The following is a 19105-nucleotide window of genomic DNA, read 5'->3' as shown; positions in this document are numbered from 1 at the left end:
AATAATAATAATAATAATAATAATAATAATAATATAATTATTTACAATTATAATGTGAAAGATATTGCAGACAACACTGACAAGTGTGTTGCCTCATCAACCAGGTGTTGCAGACAACACTGACAAGTGTGTTGCCTCATCAACCAGGTGTTGCAGACAACACTGACAAGTGTCTTGCCTCATCAACCAGGTGTTGCAGACAACACTGACAAGTGTGTTGCCTCATCAACCAGGTGTTGCAGACAACACTGACAAGTGTCTTGCCTCATCAACCAGGTGTTGCAGACAACACTGACAAGTGTGTTGCCTCATCAACCAGGTGTTGCAGACAACACTGACAAGTGTGTTGCCTCATCAACCAGGTGTTGCAGACAACACTGACAAGTGTCTTGCCTCATCAACCAGGTGTTGCAGACAACACTGACAAGTGTCTTGCCTCATCAACCAGGTGTTGCAGATTGTTGCAGCTGAAGACGATCCTATGTACCATAAGGGCGAGGCTGTGGGCGTGACTCCAGGCGAGGACGCGGGCGTGGAGTGGGTGAATGGGCGTGTAGTAGCCTCCAGAATATGGGCGTGTAAGGAGATGACAAGCAAGGCGTGGGTGGGACGCGTTATGTCCCACGCCAAGTTAGTAGTTACTCCACTATTCCTCCACGACATGTGCGTGTTGGGACTAGCCCAGCGGGTGGGGGTGAAGGTTGTGGGCGTGGTGACGTCACGTGTGGGGGCGTGGTGGGTGTGGGAGCACATGGGTGTGCTACCCTCCCTGGCATCAACACCAGTACCACCTCACCACATGACAGACACTTCTATATGGGCGCGAGCATCAAACTTAGCCAGCCATTATGGGTGAGTTGTGTTGTGGTGCCTCGTGATCTACAGATAATGTGCATGTACTCACCTCTCCTCTTCTCATTGCATTTTTCTCCGCAGTGCAGGATCCCATTTATACATAGCCATTGTCTCCTTTACTATCTCCTGTATCTCCCTGAGGCCCACATGGACCTTTGCAGGTGGCCTCTCACTGTCTCCACCTGCACCCCCCCAACTAACTGCAGTCCCTGTGCCCAACAGCATGCCCCTTTCATTCTTCGACATTTCCTGGTCTGATATGGTTTTAACATAAGACTTATTTCCTTCCTTTCCTTTAGCCCCCCTCTCTTGTTGGTGTACCTGCTCCAGGTTCTAAGTTTTTTCTGGTCGTTTGCCCTGTATGTTGCTTCGGCATTTTTACTTCAGCTTCTAGGGTCTGCATCCAGGCTTCCTCAGCTTCAGCTCTCTTCTCCCACATCTTCTCTGCTTCCATCCTCTTCACCATTCTCACTCCCACATCATCTTCTCTGCTTCCATCCTCTTCACCATTCTCACTCCCACATCATCTTCTCTGCTTCCATCCTCTTCACCATTCTCACTGTAAGTTCATCTAGCTTGGTTTCCCACTCTTGTTCCATCCTTTAACATAGCTCCTCCACCCACTCTTCCTTTCCAGGCCCATTTTTCTCTGTACCCCTGAGTCGACGACTTCCCCTTCGGGATCGCATGTTGGTGTTGTATCTAGTTCTCGTAGTGTGTGACTGTGTGTTTGTTGCCTATGTGTTGTGTCTATGTGTTTCAGATACTATACATGTGTAAATATGTTACAGATTATGTACATATGTTACAGATTATGTACATTTGTTACAAATATTGTACATGCATTTCATATAGTGTTACAGTAGTGTACCCCCGGAACTCTCTCCAGGTAAACTCCAGGTATGTGTTTCAGATAGTATACATGTGTTTCAGATATTGTACAATTGTTACAGATAGTGTACATATGTTTCAGATAGTGTATTTGTGTTAGAGTGTACATGTGTTTCAGATATTATGCATGTGTTAAAGTGTACATGTGTTAGAGTCTACGTGTGTTAGATTGAACATGTGTTAGAGTGAACATGTACTCACCTATTTGTACTCACCTATTTGTGGTTGCAGGGGTCGAGTCCTAGCTCCTGGCCCCGCCTCTTCACCGGTTGCTACTAGGCCCTCTCTCTCCCCGCTCCATGAGCTTTATCAAACCTCGTCTTAAAACTGTGTATGGTTCCTGCCTCCACTACGTCATTTTCTAGGCTATTCCACTGCCTTACAACTCTATGACTGAAGAAATACTTCCTACTATCTCTCTGACTCATTTGTGTCTTCAACTTCCAATTGTGGCCTCTTGTTTCTGTGTCCCCTCCCTGGAACATCCTGTTCTTGTCCACCTTGTCTATTCCACGCAGTATTTTATATGTCGTTATCATGTCTCCCCTGACCCTCCTGTCCTCCAGTGTGGTCAGGCCGATTTCCCTTAATCTTTCCTCATAGGACATTCCCCTTAGCTCTGGAACTAACCTTGTCGCAAACCTTTGCACTTTCTCTAGTTTCTTGATGTGCTTTATCAAGTGCGGGTTCCAAACAGGTGCTGCATACTCCAGTATGGGCCTGACATACACGGTGTACAGTGTCTTGAATGATTCCTTACTAAAGTATCGGAATGCTGTTCTCAGGTTTGCCAGGCGCCCATATGCTGCAGCAGTTATCTGATTGATGTGTGCTTCCGGAGACATGCTCGGTGTTATACTCACCCCAAGATCTTTCTCCTTGAGTGAGGTTTGCAGTCTTTGGCCACCTAGCCTATACTCTGTCTGTGGTCTTCTGTGCCCCTCCCCCATCTTCATGACTTTGCATTTGGCAGGATTAAATTCGAGAAGCCATTTGCTGGACCAGGTGTCCAGTCTGTCCAGGTCTCTTTGAAGTCCTGCCTGGTCCTCATCAGATTTAATTCTCCTCATTAACTTCACATCATCTGCAAACAGGGACACTTCTGAGTCTAACCCTTCCGTCATGTCGTTCACATATACCAAAAATAGCACTGGTCCTAGGACCGACCCCTGTGGGACCCCGCTCGTCACAGGTGCCCACTGTGATACATCATTACGTACCATGACTCGTTGTTGCCTCCCTGTCAGGTATTCTCTGATCCATTGCAGTGCCCTTCCTGTTATATGCGCCTGATGCTCTAGCTTCTGCACTAATCTCTTGTGAGGAACTGTGTCAAAGGCCTTCTTGCAGTCCAAGAAGATGCAATCAACCCACCCCTCTCTCTCTTGTCTTACTTCTGTTATTTTATCATAAAACTCCAGAAGGTTTGTGACACAGGATTTGCCTTCCGTGAATCCGTGCTGGTTGGCATTTATACTCCTGTTCCGTTCCAGGTGCTCCACCACTCTCCTCCTGATAATCTTCTCCATAATTTTGCATACTATACACGTCAATGACACAGGTCTATAGTTTAGTGCCTCTTTTCTGTCTCCTTTTTTAAAAATGGGAACTACATTTGCCGTCTTCCATACCTCAGGTAGTTGCCCAGTTTCCAGGGATGTGTTGAAGATTGTGGTAAGTGGCACGCACAACATATCTGCTCCCTCTCTAAGGACCCACGGGGAGATGTTGTCTGGTCCCATTGCCTTTGAGGTATCGATGTCCCTTAGCAGTTTCTTCACCTCCTCCTCATCTGTATGTATGTCGTCCAACACTTGTTGGTGTATTCCTTGCTGGTGTCCCCGTCTGGTCTGTCCCCCCAGAGTCCTTCCTGTCTCTACTGTAAATACTTCCTTAAATCTCTTGTTTAGCTCCTCACATACCTCTTGATCGTTTCTTGTGAGTTCTCCACCTTCTTTCCTCAGCCTTATCACCTGGTCCTTGACTGTTGTCTTCCTCCTAATGTGGCTATACAGCAGTTTCGGGTCAGATTTGACTTTCGATGCTATGTCGTTTTCATACTGTCGCTGGGCCTCCCTCCTTATCTGTGCATACTCGTTTCTGGCTCTTCTACTAATCTCCTTGTTTTCCTGGGTCCTATGCCTCCTGTACCTTTTCCATTCTCTGTTGCACTTAGTTTTTGCCTCCCTACACCTTCGGGTAAACCAAGGACTCGTTTTGGTCTTCCTATTATTTCCGTTTCCCTTGGGAACAAAACTTTCCTCTGCCTCCTTGCACTTTGTTGCCACATATTCCATCATCTCGTTTACTGATTTTCCTACCATTTCTCTGTCCCACTGAACCTCCTGCAGGAAGTTTCTCATACCTGTGTAGTCCCCCCTTTTATATTTTGGCCTGTCCCCTTCAGTTCCTGTTACCTTCTCCACTTGTAACTCTACTATATAGTCAAAACTCAGAACCACATGATCGCTAGCTCCAAGGGGCCTCTCATAAGTGATGTCCTCAATGTCTGAACTGCTCAGGGTGAACACAAGATCCAGTCTTGCTGGCTCATCCTCCCCTCTCTCTCTGGTTGTGTCCCTGACATGTTGATGCATGAGGTTTTCAAGTACCACATCCATCATCTTGGCTCTCCATGTTTCGGGACCCCCATGTGGCTCCAGGTTTTCCCAGTCGATCTCCCTGTGGTTGAAATCGCCCATTACCAGTAACTTTGCTCTGCTCGAGTGAGCTCTTCTTGCCACCTCAGCCAGTGTGTCCACCATCACCCTGTTGTTTTCTTCGTACTCCTCTCTTGGCCTCCTGCAGTTCTGTGGTGGGTTATACATCACTCCAATGACTACTTTATGTTCTCCGGACTGAATTGTACCTACAATGTAGTCTCTAGTGTATATGTGTTAATGTGTACATGTGTTAGATTGTACATGTGTTAGAGTGTATATGTGCAAGAGTGTGCATGTGCTAGAGTGTACATGTTAGTGTGTACATGTGTTCCAGATACCTGTCATCACTACGACAGCTGTGGTTGGCACCAGTCTTGACGACACTTCCGGCGGACTGGTCACCAGTACCGGCCCTTGACGCGCTCTACGCCTCGCTAGCGTCCGTAGTTCTGGTCTGGGACCCACTCCTGGACGCCCACGCCCCACACACGCCCACGGTCGTACCTGTGGGCGGGTTCGCCTTTCAGACAGGACATATGACGAAGGTGAGTTGTGTAGGCTCTTCATCCAAGGATTTGGATCTACTCTGCTCTCCTTGGATCAAACATGATTTTATGACTTTTTGCTGGTGCTGTAAAGTCCCCTATGGGTTTAGTGCTCTTCTCTCCATTGGATAATAATTCTGTCTCGGATCATTATGATAATAATTATATCAGGCGTAATTATGATAATTATATCTGGCGTAATTATGATAATTATATCTGTCATAATTATGATAATTATATCCATCTTAATTATGATAATAATTCTATCTTTAGTAATTATGACTAAAAATAATGTGATGAAAAGAGTTTCGTTGTTATAACATTATATTACGTAATGTTATATTACGCAATGTTATGTTACGCATTGTTATGTTACGGAATGTTATATTACGCAATGTTATGTTACGCAATGTTATGTTACGCAATGTTATGTTACGCAATGTTATGTTACGCAATGTTATATTACGCAATGTTATATTACGCAATGTTATGTTACGCAATGTTATGTTGCTCAATGTTATATTACGCAATGTTATGTTACGCAATGTTATATTACGCAATGTTATATTACGCAATGTTATGTTGCTCAATGTTATATTACGCAATGTTATGTTACGCAATGTTATGTTACGCAATGTTATATTACGCAATGTTATGTTACGCAATGTTATGTTGCTCAATGTTATGTTGCTCAATGTTATGTTGCTCAATGTTATATTACGCAATGTTATGTTACGCAATGTTATATTACGCAATGTTATGTTGCTCAATGTTATGTTGCTCAATGTTATATTACGCAATGTTATGTTACGCAATGTTATGTTACGCAATGTTATGTTGCTCAATGTTATGTTGCTCAATGTTATATTACGCAATGTTATGTTACGCAATGTTATATTACGCAATGTTATGTTGCTCATTGTTATGTTGCTCAATGTTATATTACGCAATGTTATGTTACGCAATGTTATGTTACGCAATGTTATGTTGCTCAATGTTATGTTGCTCAATGTTATATTACGCAATGTTATGTTACGCAATGTTATATTACGCAATGTTATATTATGCAATGTTATATTACGCAATGTTATGTTACGCAATGTTATGTTACGCAATGGTATATTACGCAATGTTATGTTGCTCAATGTTATGTTGCTCAATGTTATATTACGCAATGTTATGTTACGCAATGTTATGTTACGCAATGTGATGTTATGCAATGTTATGTTACGCAATGTTATGTTGCTCAATGTTATGTTGCTCAATGTTATATTACGCAATGTTATGTTACGCAATGTCATATTACGCAATGTTATGTTACGCAATGTTATGTTACGCAATATTATGTTACGCAATGGTATATTACGCAATGTTATGTTGCTCAATGTTATGTTGCTCAATGTTATATTACGCAATGTTATATTACGCAATGTTATGTTATGCAATGTTATGTTACGTAATGTTATATTACACAATGTTATGTTGCTCAATGTTATGTTGCTCAATGTTATGTTACGCAATGTTATGTTACGCAATGTTATGTTATGCAATGTTATATTATGCAATGTTATATTATGCAATGTTATATTACGCAATGTTATGTTACGCAATGTTATGTTACGCAATGTTATATTACGCAATGTTATGTTACGCAATGTTATGTTGCTCAATGTTATGTTGCTCAATGTTATGTTACGCAATGTTATGTTACGCAATGTTATGTTATGCAATGTTATATTACGCAATGATATGTTATGCAATGTTATGTTACGCAATGTTATATTACGCAATGTTATGTTACGCAATGTTATGTTGCTCAATGTTATGTTACGCAATGTTATGTTACGCAATGTTATGTTATGCAATGTTATGTTACGCAATGTTATGTTGCTCAATGTTATGTTACGCAATTTTATGTTACGCAATGTTATGTTACGCAATGTTATATTACGCAATGTTATGTTACGCAATGTTATGTTACGCAATGTTATTTTACGCAATGTTGTGTTACGCAATGTTATGTTACGCAATTTTATATTACGCAATGTTATATTACGCACTGTCATATTACGCATTGTTATATTACACAATGTTATATTACACAATGTTATATTACACAATGTTATATTACGCAATGTTATATTACACAATGTTATATTACACAATGTTATATAACACAATGTTATATCACGCAATGTTATATTACACAATGTTATATTACACAATGTTATATTACACAATGTTATATTACACAATGTTACATTACACAATGTTATATTACACAATGTTATATCACGCAATGTTATATTACACAATGTTATATTACACAATGTTATATTACACAATGTTATATTACGCAATGTTATATTACACAATGTTATATTACACAATGTTATATTACAGAATGTTATATTACACAATGTTATATTACGCAAAGTTATATTACACAATGTTATATTACACAATGTTATATTACACAATGTTATATCACGCAATGTTATATTACACAATGTTATATTACACAATGTTATATTACAAAATGTTATATTACGCAATGTTATATTACGCAATGTTATATTACACAATGTTATATTACACAATGTTATATTACACAATGTTATATTACGCAAAGTTATATTACACAATGTTATATTACACAATGTTATATCACGCAATGTTATATTACAATGTTTTATTTCACGAAGTTTTAATGTAAGTGACTGTGTTAAGGAACCTTGAAGGTTCCTGGTACTGTAAGTGACTGTGTTAAAGAACCTTGAAGGTTCCTGGTACTGTAAGTGACTGTGTTAAGGAACCTTGAAGGATCCTGGTACTGTAAGTGACTGTGTTAAGGAACCTTGAAGGTTCCTGGTACTGTAAGTGACTGTGTTAAAGAACCTTGAAGGTTCCTGGTACTGTAAGTGACTGTGTTAAGGAACCTTGAAGGATCCTGGTAATGTAAGTGACTGTGTTAAGGAACCTTGAAGGTTCCTGGTACTGTAAGTGACTGTGTTAAAGAACCTTGAAGGTTCCTGGTACTGTAAGTGACTGTGTTAAGGAACCTTGAAGGATCCTGGTACTGTAAGTGACTGTGTTAAGGAACCTTGAAGGTTCCTGGTACTGTAAGTGATTGTGTTAAGGAACCTTGAAGGTTCCTGGTACTGTAAGTGACTGTGTTAAGGAACCTTGAAGGTTCCTGGTACTGTAAGTGACTGTGTTAAGGAACCTTGAAGGTTCCTGGTTCTGTAAGTGACTGTGTTAAGGAACCTTGAAGGTTCCTGGTACTGTAGGTGACTGTGTTATGGAACCTTGAAGGGTCCTGGTACTGTAAGTGACTGTGTTAAGGAACCTTGAAGGTTCCTGGTACTGTAAGTGACTGTGTTACGCAACCTTGAAGGTTCCTGGTACTGTAAGTGACTGTGTTAAGGAACCTTGAAGGTTCCTGGTACTGTAAGTGACTGTGTTAAGGAACCTTGAAGGTTCCTGGTACTGTAGGTGACTGTGTTATGGAACCTTGAAGCTTCATGGTACTGTAAGTGACTGTGTTAAGGAACCTTGAAGGTTCTTGGTACTGTAAGTGACTGTGTTAAGGAACTTTGAAGGTTCCTGGTACTGTAAGTGACTGTGTTAAGGAACCTTGAAGGTTCCTGGTACTGTAAGTGACTGTGTTAAGGAACCTTGAAGGTTCCTGGTACTGAAAGTGACAGTGTTAAGGAACCTTGAAGGTTCCTGGTACTGTAAGTGACTGTGTTAAGAAGCCTTGAAGGTTCCTGGTACTGTAATTGACTGTGTTAAGGAACCTTGAAGGTTCCTGGTACTGTAAGTGACTGTGTTAAGGAACCTTGAAGGTTCCTGGTACTGTAAGTGACTGTGTTAAGGAACCTTGAAGGTTCCTGGTACTGTAGGTGACTGTGTTATGGAGTCTTGAAGGTTCCTGGTACTGTAAGTGACTGTGTTAAGGAACCTTGAAGGTTCCTCGTACTGTAATTGACTGTGTTAAGGAACCTTGAAGGTTCCTGGTACTGTAAGTGACTGTGTTAAGGAACCTTGAAAGTTCCTGGTACTGTAAGTGACTGTGTTAAGGAAACTTAAAGGTTCCTCGTACTGTAATTGACTGTGTTAAGGATCCTTGAAGGTTCCTGGTACTATAATTGAATGTGTTAAGGAACCTTGAATGTTCCTGGTACTGTAATTGACTGTGTTAAAGAACCTTGAAGGTTCCTGGTACTGTAATTGACTGTGTTAAGGAACCTTGAAGGTTCCTGGTACTGTAATTGACTGTGTTAAAGAACCTTGAAGGTTCCTGGTACTGTAAGTGGCTGTGTTACGGAACCTTGAAGGTTCCTGGTACTGGAGGTGACTGTGTTAAGGAACCTTGAAAGTTCCTGGTACTGTAGGTGACTGTGTTAAGGAGCCTTGAAGGTTCCTGGTACTGTTAGTGACTGTGTTAAGGAACCTTGAATTTTCCTGGTATTGTAAGTGACTGTGTTAAGGAACCTTGAAGGTTCCTGGCACTGTAGGTGACTGTGTTAAGGAAATTTGAAGGTTCCTGGTACTGTTGGCGACTCTATTAAGGAACCTTGAAGGTTCCTGGTACAGTAACTGACTGTGTTAAGGAACCTTGAAGGTTCCTGGTACTGTAGGTGACTGTGTTAAGGAACCTTGAATGTTCCTGGTACTGTAAATGACTGTGTTATGGAATCTTGAAGGTTCCTCGTACTGTAAGTGACTGTGTTAAGGAACCTTGAAGGTTCCTGGTACTGTAAGTGACTGCGTTAGGGAACCTTGAAGGTTCCTGGTACTGTAAGTGACTGTTTTAAGGAACCTTGAAGGTTCCTGGTACTGTAAGTGACTGTGTTAAGGAACCAGGAAGGATCCTGGTACGGTAAGTGACTGCGTTAAGGAACCTTGAAGGTTCCTGGTGCTGTAAGTGACTGTTTTAAGGAACCTTGAATGATCCTGGTACTGTAAGTGACTGTGATAAGGAACCTTGAAGGTTCCTGGTACTGTAAGTGACTGTGTTAAGGAACCTTGAAGGTTCCTGGTACTGTAAGTGACTGTGTTAAGGAACCTTGAAGGTTCCTGGTACTGTAAGTGACTGTGTTAAGGAACCTTGAAGGTTCCTGGTACTGTAAGTGACTGCGTTAAGGAACCTTGAAGGTTCCTGGTACTGTAGGTGACTGTGTTATGGAACATTGAAAGTTCCTGGTACTGTAAGTGATTGTGTTAAGGAACCTTGAAGGTTCCTGGTACTGTAAGTGACTGTGTTAAGGAACCTTGAAGGTTCCTGGTACTGTAAGTGACTGTGTTAAGGAACCTTGAAGGTTCCTGGTACTGTAAGTGACTGTGTTCAGGAACCTTGAAGGTTCCTGGTACTATAAGTGACTGCGTTAAGGAACCTTGAAGGTTCCTGGTACTGTAAGTGACTGTGGTAAGGAACCTTGAAGGTTCCTGGTACTGTAAGTGACTCTGTTAAGGAACCTTAAAGGTTCTTGGTACTGTAAGTGACTGTGTTAAGGAACCTTGAAGGTTCCTGGTACTGTAAGTGACTGCGTTAAGGAACCTTGAAGGTTCCTGGTACTGTAAGTGACTGCGTTATGGAACCTTGAAGGTTCCTTGTACTGTAAGTGACTGTGTTAAGGAACCTTGAAGGTTCCTGGTACTGTAAGTGACTGTTTTAAGGAACCTTAAAGGTTCCTGGTACTGTAAGTGACTGTGTTAAGGAACCATGAAGGTTCCAGGTACTGTTATTGACTGCGTTAAGGAACCTTGAAGGTTCCTGGTACTGTAAGTGACTGTGTTAAGGATCCTTGAAGGTTCCTGGTACTGTAGGTGACTGTGTTATGGAACCTTGAAGGTTCCTGGTACTATAAGTGACTGTGTTAAGGAACCTTGAAGGTTCCTGGTACTGTAAGTGACTGTGTTAAGGAAACTTAAAGGTTCCTCGCACTGTAATTGACTGTGTTAAGGAACCTTGAAGGTTCCTGGTACTATAATTGTATGTGTTAAGGAACCTTGAATGTTCCTGGTACTGTAATTGACTGTGTTAAGGAACCTTGAAGGTTCCTGGTACTGTAAGTGACTGTGTTAAGGAACCTTGAAGGTTCCTCGTACTGTAATTGACTGTGTTAAGGAACCTTGAAGGTTCCTGGTACTATAATTGAATGTGTTAAGGAACCTTGAATGTTCCTGGTACTGTAATTGACTGTGTTAAGGAACCTTGAAGATTCCTGTTACTGTAATTGACTGTGTTAAAGAACCTTGAAGGTTCCTGGTACTGTAATTGACTGTGTTAAGGAACCTTGAAGGTTCCTGGTACTGTAATTGACTGTGTTAAAGAACCTTGAAGGTTCCTGGTACTGTAAGTGACTGTGTTACGGAACCTTGAAGGTTCCTGGTACTGGAGGTGACTGTGTTAAGGAACCTTGAAAGTTCCTGGTACTGTAGGTGACTGTGTTAAGGAGCCTTGAAGGTTCCTGGTACTGTTGGTGACTGTGTTAAGGAACCTTGAATTTTCCTGGTATTGTAAGTGACTGTGTTAAGGAACCTTGAAGGTTCCTGGCACTGTAGGTGACTGTGTCAAGGAACTTTGAAGGTTCCTGGTACTGTTGGCGACTGTATTAAGGAACCTTGAAGGTTCCTGGTACTGTAACTGACTGTGTTATGGAACCTTGAAGGTTCCTGGTACTGTAGGTGACTGTGTTAAGGAACGTTGAATGTTCCTGGAACTGTAAATGACTGTGTTATGGAATCTTGAAGGTTCCTGGTACTGTAAGTGACTGTGTTAAGGAACCTTGAAGGTTCCAGGTACTGTTAGTGACTGCGTTAAGGATCCTTGAAGGTTCCTGGTACTGTAAGTGACTGTGTTAAGGAACCATGAAGGTTCCTGGTACTGTAAGTGACTGCGTTAAGGAACCTTGAAGGTTCCTGGTGCTGTAAGTGACTGTGTTAAGGAACCTTGAAGGTTCCTGGTACTGTAGGTGACTGTGTTATGGAACCTTGAAGGTTCCTGGTACTGTAAGTGACTGTGTTAAGGAACCTTGAAGGTTCCTGGTACTGTAAGTGACTGTGTTAAGGAACCTTGAAGGTTCCTGGTACTGTAAGTGACTCTGTTAAGGAACCTTGAAGGTTCCTGGTTCTGTAAGTGACTGTGTTAAGGAACCTTGAAGGTTCCTGGTACTGTAGGTGACTGTGTTATGGAACCTTGAAGGTTCCTGGTACTGTCAGTGACTGTGTTAAGGAACATTGAAGGTTCATGGTACTGTAAGTGACTGTGTTAAGGAACCTTGAAGGTTCCTGGTACTGTAAGTGACTGTGTTAAGGAACCTTGAAGGTTCCTGGTACTGTAAGTGACTGTGTTAAGGAACCTTGAAGGTTCCTGGTACTGTAAGTGACAGTGTTAAGGAACCTTGAAGGTTCCTGGTACTGTAAGTGACTGTGTTAAGGAACCTTGAAGGTTCCTGGTACTGTAAGTGACTGTGTTAAGGAACCTTGAAGGTTCCTGGTACTGTAAGTGATTGTGTTAAGGAACCTTGAAGGTTCCTGGTACTGTAAGTGACTATGTTAAGGAACCTTGAAGGTTCCTGGTACTGTAAGTGACTGTGTTAAGGAACCTTGAAGGTTCCTGGTACTGTAGGTGACTGTGTTATGGAGTCTTGAAGGGTCCTGGTACTGTAAGTGACTGTGTTAAGGAACCTGGAGTTTACCTGGAGTTTACCTGGAGTTTACCTGGAGTTTACCTGGAGAGAGTTCCGGGGGTCAACGCCCCCGCGGCCCTGTCTGAGACCAGGCCTCCTGGTGGATCAGAGCCTGATCAACCAGGCTGTTGCTGCTGGCTGCACGCAAACCAACGTACGAGCCACAGCCCGGCTGATCCGGAACTGACTTTAGGTGCTTGTCCAGTGCCAGCTTGAAGACTGCCAGGGGTCTGTTGGTAATCCCCCTTATGTGTGCTGGGAGGCAGTTGAACAGTCTCGGGCCCCTGACACTTATTGTATGGTCTCTTAACGTGCTAGTGACACCCCTGCTTTTCATTGGGGGGATGGTGCATCGTCTGCCAAGTCTTTTGCTTTCGTAGTGAGTGATTTTCGTGTGCAAGTTCGGTACTAGTCCCTCTAGGATTTTCCAGGTGTATATAATAATGTATCTCTCCCTCCTGCGTTCCAGGGAATACAGGTTTAGGAAGCTCAAGCGCTCCCAATAATTGAGGTGTTTTATCTCCGTTATGCGCGCCGTGAAAGTTCTCTGTACATTTTCTAGGTCGGCAATTTCACCTGCCTTGAAAGGTGCTGTTAGTGTGCAGCAATATTCCAGCCTAGATAGAACAAGTGACCTGAAGAGTGTCATCATGGGCTTGGCCTCTCTAGTTTTGAAGGTTCTCATTATCCATCCTGTCATTTTTCTAGCAGATGCGATTGATACAATGTTATGGTCCTTGAAGGTGAGATCCTCCGACATGATCACTCCCAGGTCTTTGACGTTGGTGTTTCGCTCTATTTTGTGGCCAGAATTTGTTTTGTACTCTGATGAAGATTTAATTTCCTCATGTTTACCATATCTGAGTAATTGAAATTTCTCATCGTTGAACTTCATATTGTTTTCTGCAGCCCACTGAAAGATTTGGTTGGTGTCTGCCTGGAGCTTTGCAGTGTCTGCAATGGAAGACACTGTCATGCAGATTCGGGTGTCATCTGCAAAGGAAGACACGGTGCTGTGGCTGACATCCTTGTCTATGTCGGATATAAGGATGAGGAACAAGATGGGAGCGAGTACTGTGCCTTGTGGAACAGAGCTTTTCACCGTAGCTGCCTCGGACTTTACTCTGTTGACGACTACTCTCTGTGTTCTGTTAGTGAGGAAATTATAGATCCATCGACCGACTTTTCCTGTTATTCCTTTAGCACGCATTTTGTGCGCTATTACGCCATGGTCACACTTGTCGAAGGCTTTTGCAAAGTCTGTATATATTACATCTGCATTCTTTTTGTCTTCTAGTGCATTTAGGACCTTGTCGTAGTGGTCCAATAGTTGAGACAGACAGGAGCGACCTGTTCTAAACCCATGTTGCCCTGGGTTGTGTAACTGATGGGTTTCTAGATGGGTGGTGATCTTGCTTCTTAGGACCCTTTCAAAGAATTTTATGATATGGGATGTTAGTGCTATTGGTCTGTAGTTCTTTGCTGTTGCTTTACTGCCCCCTTTGTGGAGTGGGGCTATGTCTGTTGTTTTTAGTAACTGTGGGACGACCCCCGTGTCCATGCTCCCTCTCCATAGGATGGAAAAGGCTCGTGATAGGGGTTTCTTGCAGTTCTTGATGAACACAGAGTTCCATGAGTCTGGCCCTGGGGCAGAGTGCATGGGCATGTCATTTATCGCCTGTTCGAAGTCATTTGGCGTCAGGATAACATCGGATAGGCTTGTGTTAATCAAATTTTGTGGCTCTCTCATAAAAAATTCATTTTGATCTTCGACTCTCAGTCTGGTTAGCGGCTTGCTAAAAACTGAGTCATATTGGGACTTGAGTAGCTCACTCATTTCCTTGCTGTCATCTGTGTAGGACCCATCTTGTTTAAGTAGGGGCCCAATACTGGACGTTGTTCTCGATTTTGATTTGGCATAGGAGAAGAAATACTTTGGGTTTCTTTCGATTTCATTTATGGCTTTTAGTTCTTCCCGCGATTCCTGACTCCTAAAGGATTCTTTTAGCTTAAGTTCGATGCTTGCTATTTCTCTGACCAGTGTCTCCCTACGCATTTCAGATATATTGACCTCTTTTAGCCGCTCTGTTATTCTTTTCCGTCGCCTGTAAAGGGAGCGCCTGTCTCTTTCTGTTTTACATCTACTCCTCCTTTTTCTTAGAGGAATAAGCCTTGTGCATACATCGAGTGCCACCGAGTTAATCTGTTCTAGGCATAAGTTGGGGTCTGTGTTGCTTAGTATATCTTCCCAGCTTATATCGGTTAGGACTTGGTTTACTTGGTCCCACTTTATGTTTTTGTTATTGAAGTTGAATTTGGTGAATGCTCCCTCGTGACTAATCTCATTATGTCGGTCTGGGGCTCCGTGCATACATGACTGAACCTCAATTATGTTGTGATCTGAGTATATTGTTTTTGATATGGTGATATTTCTTATCAGATCATCATTGTTAGTGAAGATGAGGTCTAGTGTATTCTCCAGTCTAGTAGGCTCTATTATTTGCTGGTTTAAATTGAATTTTGTGCAGAGATTTAAAAGCTCACGTGAGTGTGAGTTTTCATCAGAGCTGCCTCCTGGTGTTATTACTGCAACAATATTATTTGCTATATTCCTCCATTTTAGGTGCCTTAAGTTGAAATCCCCCAGGAGCAAGATGTTGGGTGCAGGAGCTGGAAGGTTTTCCAGACAGTGGTCAATTTTTAACAGCTGTTCCTGGAATTGCTGGGATGTTGCATCCGGAGGCTTGTAGACTATCACAATGAATAGGTTTTGGTTCTCGACCTTTACTGCTAAAACTTCCACTACATCATTTGAGGCATTTAGCAGTTCTGTGCAAACAAGTGACTCTGCAATGTACAGGCCAACCCCCGCCCTTCTGCCTGTTCACTCTGTCACATCTGTATAGGTTGTAACCTGGGATCCATATTTCGTTGTCCAAGTGATCCTTTATGTGGGTCTCAGTGAAAGCCGCGAACATTGCCTTTGCCTCTGCAAGCAGTCCACGGATGAAAGGTATTTTGTTGTTTGTTGCTGGCTTTAGACCCTGTATATTTGCAAAGAAGAATGTTATCGGACTGGTGGTATTGTTGGTACTGGGGGGGGATTTTTTTTCCGGCATTAGTATCTGTATCTGTTGGTTTGGAGTGGAGGCCATCGACTGTGGTTCCACTCCAGGAATGACTGGATTTGGTGTACGATTTCTGCCATTTCCTGCCAGTTTTTTTTCCTTCCTGGCACTAAAAAACCTCTCCCTCTTGAGTGGCTGTGGCTACCCAGGTTTTCCCATGGCCTGGATGTTTTGTATCTTTTTGTCCCCTTTAGATGGTATGCCTGGCAATTTAAGTTATAGCACAGTCTTTCCTGTACTGAAGAGGTACACAGTTCAGGGTGAAAAAGCTTACAGGAAGGGAGTTTGCATTTTCCTGTTGTCATATGGGCATGGCATTTCCTAGGGTGGTCATAGTTGCACGTCCCATCTGTTTTTCCAGATTTCCCATGCCAGCAGATACCGAGTGCATAGTATGTGCACAGGCTTGGTTTCCGTTTGCCTTGGGTTTCTGTGACTGTATTCCCTGTTGGTGCATGTTTCCCTGTCTTACTTCTATCCTCCCTAGCACCAACAATGGAGTTCCCACCAGTTGTTTTTGGTAATATATCCTCACTATTGCTAGTGGAGTCCTCTTGTTTGCTATTTCCTGCGGTATTTCTAGTTTGCAATGTTGGTTTTATCTTATCTTTGACTACACTTGTTTCCCTACTATGGCTCCTGTCCCCTATGAGGTCATTTATATGTATTCCTTCCTGCGTATAATTCCCGACTACCTGGACAAAATCTCCAGCTTCACCATTACTGTCTCCCAGGACAGCTTCTCCAGCTTCCCCATTACTGTCTCCCAGGACAGCATCTCCAGCTTCACCATTACTGTCTCCCAGGACAGCACCTCCAGCTTCACCATTACTGTCTCCCAGGACAGCACCTCCAGCTTCCCCATTACTGTCTCCCAGGACAGCACTATCAGCCCCCCATTTACTGACTACCAGGACATCATCTCCAGCCTTACAGTTTCTGACTACATGGCCAGTATCAAGGGCAGTACCATTCAGCCCGGACTTTTTATGTTCCCATCTGTTGTAGAAAGCTTCCAGGTTTTCTATGAAAGCAGCTTTGATGTTGACCTCTTTTAATACCCTTGTGATTTTAGTCCACAGATTTATCTCATTTGGGCATACCCAAAAACACTTCCCTGTTTTAATACTGCTTTTAGCTAGTTCTTGGATATCTGCACAAGGGGCGTGACACCAATTTCCACAAAAATGGCAGTTTATGCATGTGGAAGCCCGTTTGTTTGACTGACCACAGACTACACACAGCTTCATAATGATTTGAATGGTTGATTTACTGCAATTCTACTAGCAACCTCTTGAATATTCTATTAATAACCTGCTAGGTGGTGCACAACGAAACCGTTTGAAACCAGTCCAGGGTTCGGACCAGTCAAGGGTTCGGACCAGTCAAGGGTTCGGACCAGTCAAGGGTTCGGACCAGTCAAGGGTTCGGACCAGTCTGTCTGATCTGATCAGTTGGTCACTTATTTAAACCATACTGGTCGGTGATTTGAGCTAACACATGAAGGATCTACTGGAAATTATCTACCCGAGTAATATGTGATTTGATTGATACAAAAGTATAACTTGCGTGTTGAAGAGCCGGTGACTGCTGGCACTCCTACAATGACGAACGGTCGACCTCCACCCTTGTTTATCAATCGCTGTATCTAGCTTCTCTATTTTTTTTTCCGTCTCCACCACAATAAATGCTATATTATCACTATAGTTGACTGGTGCAAATTTTGGAGGAAGGACGCTTTTTCTGTAGTAATAATTGCTTCTCGTTGTGTATATTGCGACCGCTGGTAACTACAGGTTATATGAAATTCACAGTAACGTCTGGTATTTCAAGAAAAAGAAACTAATGAAAGTCACTCCACTCCACTAAGTACCATTATAATACTGGTTAGTTGCTACTACAACACTGTATTCTGCTATTCAGTGGTATCACTAGATTATATGCGAGTACACTAGCAGGCAAGGAAGATTATTAAAAACAGCTGACCTGTGGTAAGTTTCTGGCGACTTCTGGCACCTGCCTCTATAGGCTTATCACTTCATTTACAAACTCACCTGTTTTCAAATGACACTTTAGCCTTTATCATCAATATACTAGGGAGCCACTGTAGTATACACTATACACTATGTATACTCAATGCTTTCAGGGAGACTTTCTTTCCTCTGACACAAAGTTCAATTATTATTATTTTTTTCACACGGGACACAGGCCTATGGTTCCCCTCTGGCAGTAAACTCTGCTAGGTAGTGCACACTAATTCTCCTTTTTTGACTCAGTATATAATGTTTTCCGCCCAAGATTGGTTCCAGGCGCTAGAGGGATGTATCGTATAGGATTGATGACACAAATTAAAGTTCTAGCACGTAAGAGCGACCGTGAAAACACCAGAAAACCGGGAGCACAACGAAGCACGCTGACACTGTCACGCTACACAGCTACCTTGAAGGTTCCTGGTACTGTAATTGACTGTGTTAAGGAACCTTGAAGGTTCCTGGTACTGTAAGTGACTGTGTTAAGGAACCTTAAAGGTTCCTGGTACTGTAAGTGACTGCGTTAAGGAAACTTAAAGGTTCCTCGTACTGTAATTGACTGTGTTAAGGAACCTTGAAGGTTCCTGGTACTATAATTGAATGTGTTAAGGAACCTTGAATGTTCCTGGTACTGTAATTGACTGTGTTAAGGAACCTTGAAGGTTCCTGGTACTGTAAGTGACTGTGTTAAGGAACCTTGAAGGTTCCTCGTACTGTAATTGACTGTGTTAAGGAACCTTGAAGGTTCCTGGTACTATAATTGAATGTGTTAAGGAACCTTGAATGTTCCTGGTACTGTAATTGACTGTGTTAAGGAACCTTGAAGATTCCTGGTACTGTAATTGACTGTGTTAAAGAACCTTGAAGGTTCCTTGTACTGTAATTGACTGTGTTAAGGAACCTTGAAGGTTCCTGGTACTGTAATTGACTGTGTTAAAGAACCTTGAAGGTTCCTGGTACTGTAAGTGACTGTGTTACGGAACCTTGAAGGGTCCTGGTACTGGAGGTGACTGTGTCAAGGAACCTTGAAAGTTCCTGGTACTGTAGGTGACTGTGTTAAGGAGCCTTGAAAGTTCCTGGTACTGTTGGTGACTGTGTTAAGGAACCTTGAATTTTCCTGGTATTGTAAGTGACTGTGTTAAGGAACCTTGAAGGTTCCTGGTACTGTAGGTGACTGTGTTAAGGAACTTTGTAGGTTCCTGGTACTGTTGGCGACTGTATTAAGGAACCTTGAAGGTTCCTGGTACTGTAACTGACTGTGTTAAGGAACCTTGAAGGTTCCTGGTACTGTTGGTG

At 42.5% G+C, this 19105-nt stretch overlaps 1 protein-coding gene across 1 annotated transcript in view; it reads left to right on the top strand.

The window, feature by feature from the left end:
- The window catches only part of LOC128698832 (2-hydroxyacylsphingosine 1-beta-galactosyltransferase-like), a 73529-nt gene that overhangs the window by 15426 nt on the left and 38998 nt on the right, over positions 1 to 19105 (top strand). Inside the window, exons 3-4 of the mRNA XM_070079842.1 lie at positions 449 to 852; positions 4744 to 4954. Of these exons, the coding sequence (XP_069935943.1) occupies positions 449 to 852; positions 4744 to 4954 (615 nt within the window). The remainder of the gene's footprint in view (positions 1 to 448; positions 853 to 4743; positions 4955 to 19105) is intronic.

The sequence above is a fragment of the Cherax quadricarinatus genome, unplaced genomic scaffold (genome assembly GCF_038502225.1).
Source record: "Cherax quadricarinatus isolate ZL_2023a unplaced genomic scaffold, ASM3850222v1 Contig29, whole genome shotgun sequence".
NCBI lineage: Eukaryota > Metazoa > Arthropoda > Malacostraca > Decapoda > Parastacidae > Cherax > Cherax quadricarinatus.
This window is presented reverse-complemented; position numbering and strand designations above follow the sequence as displayed.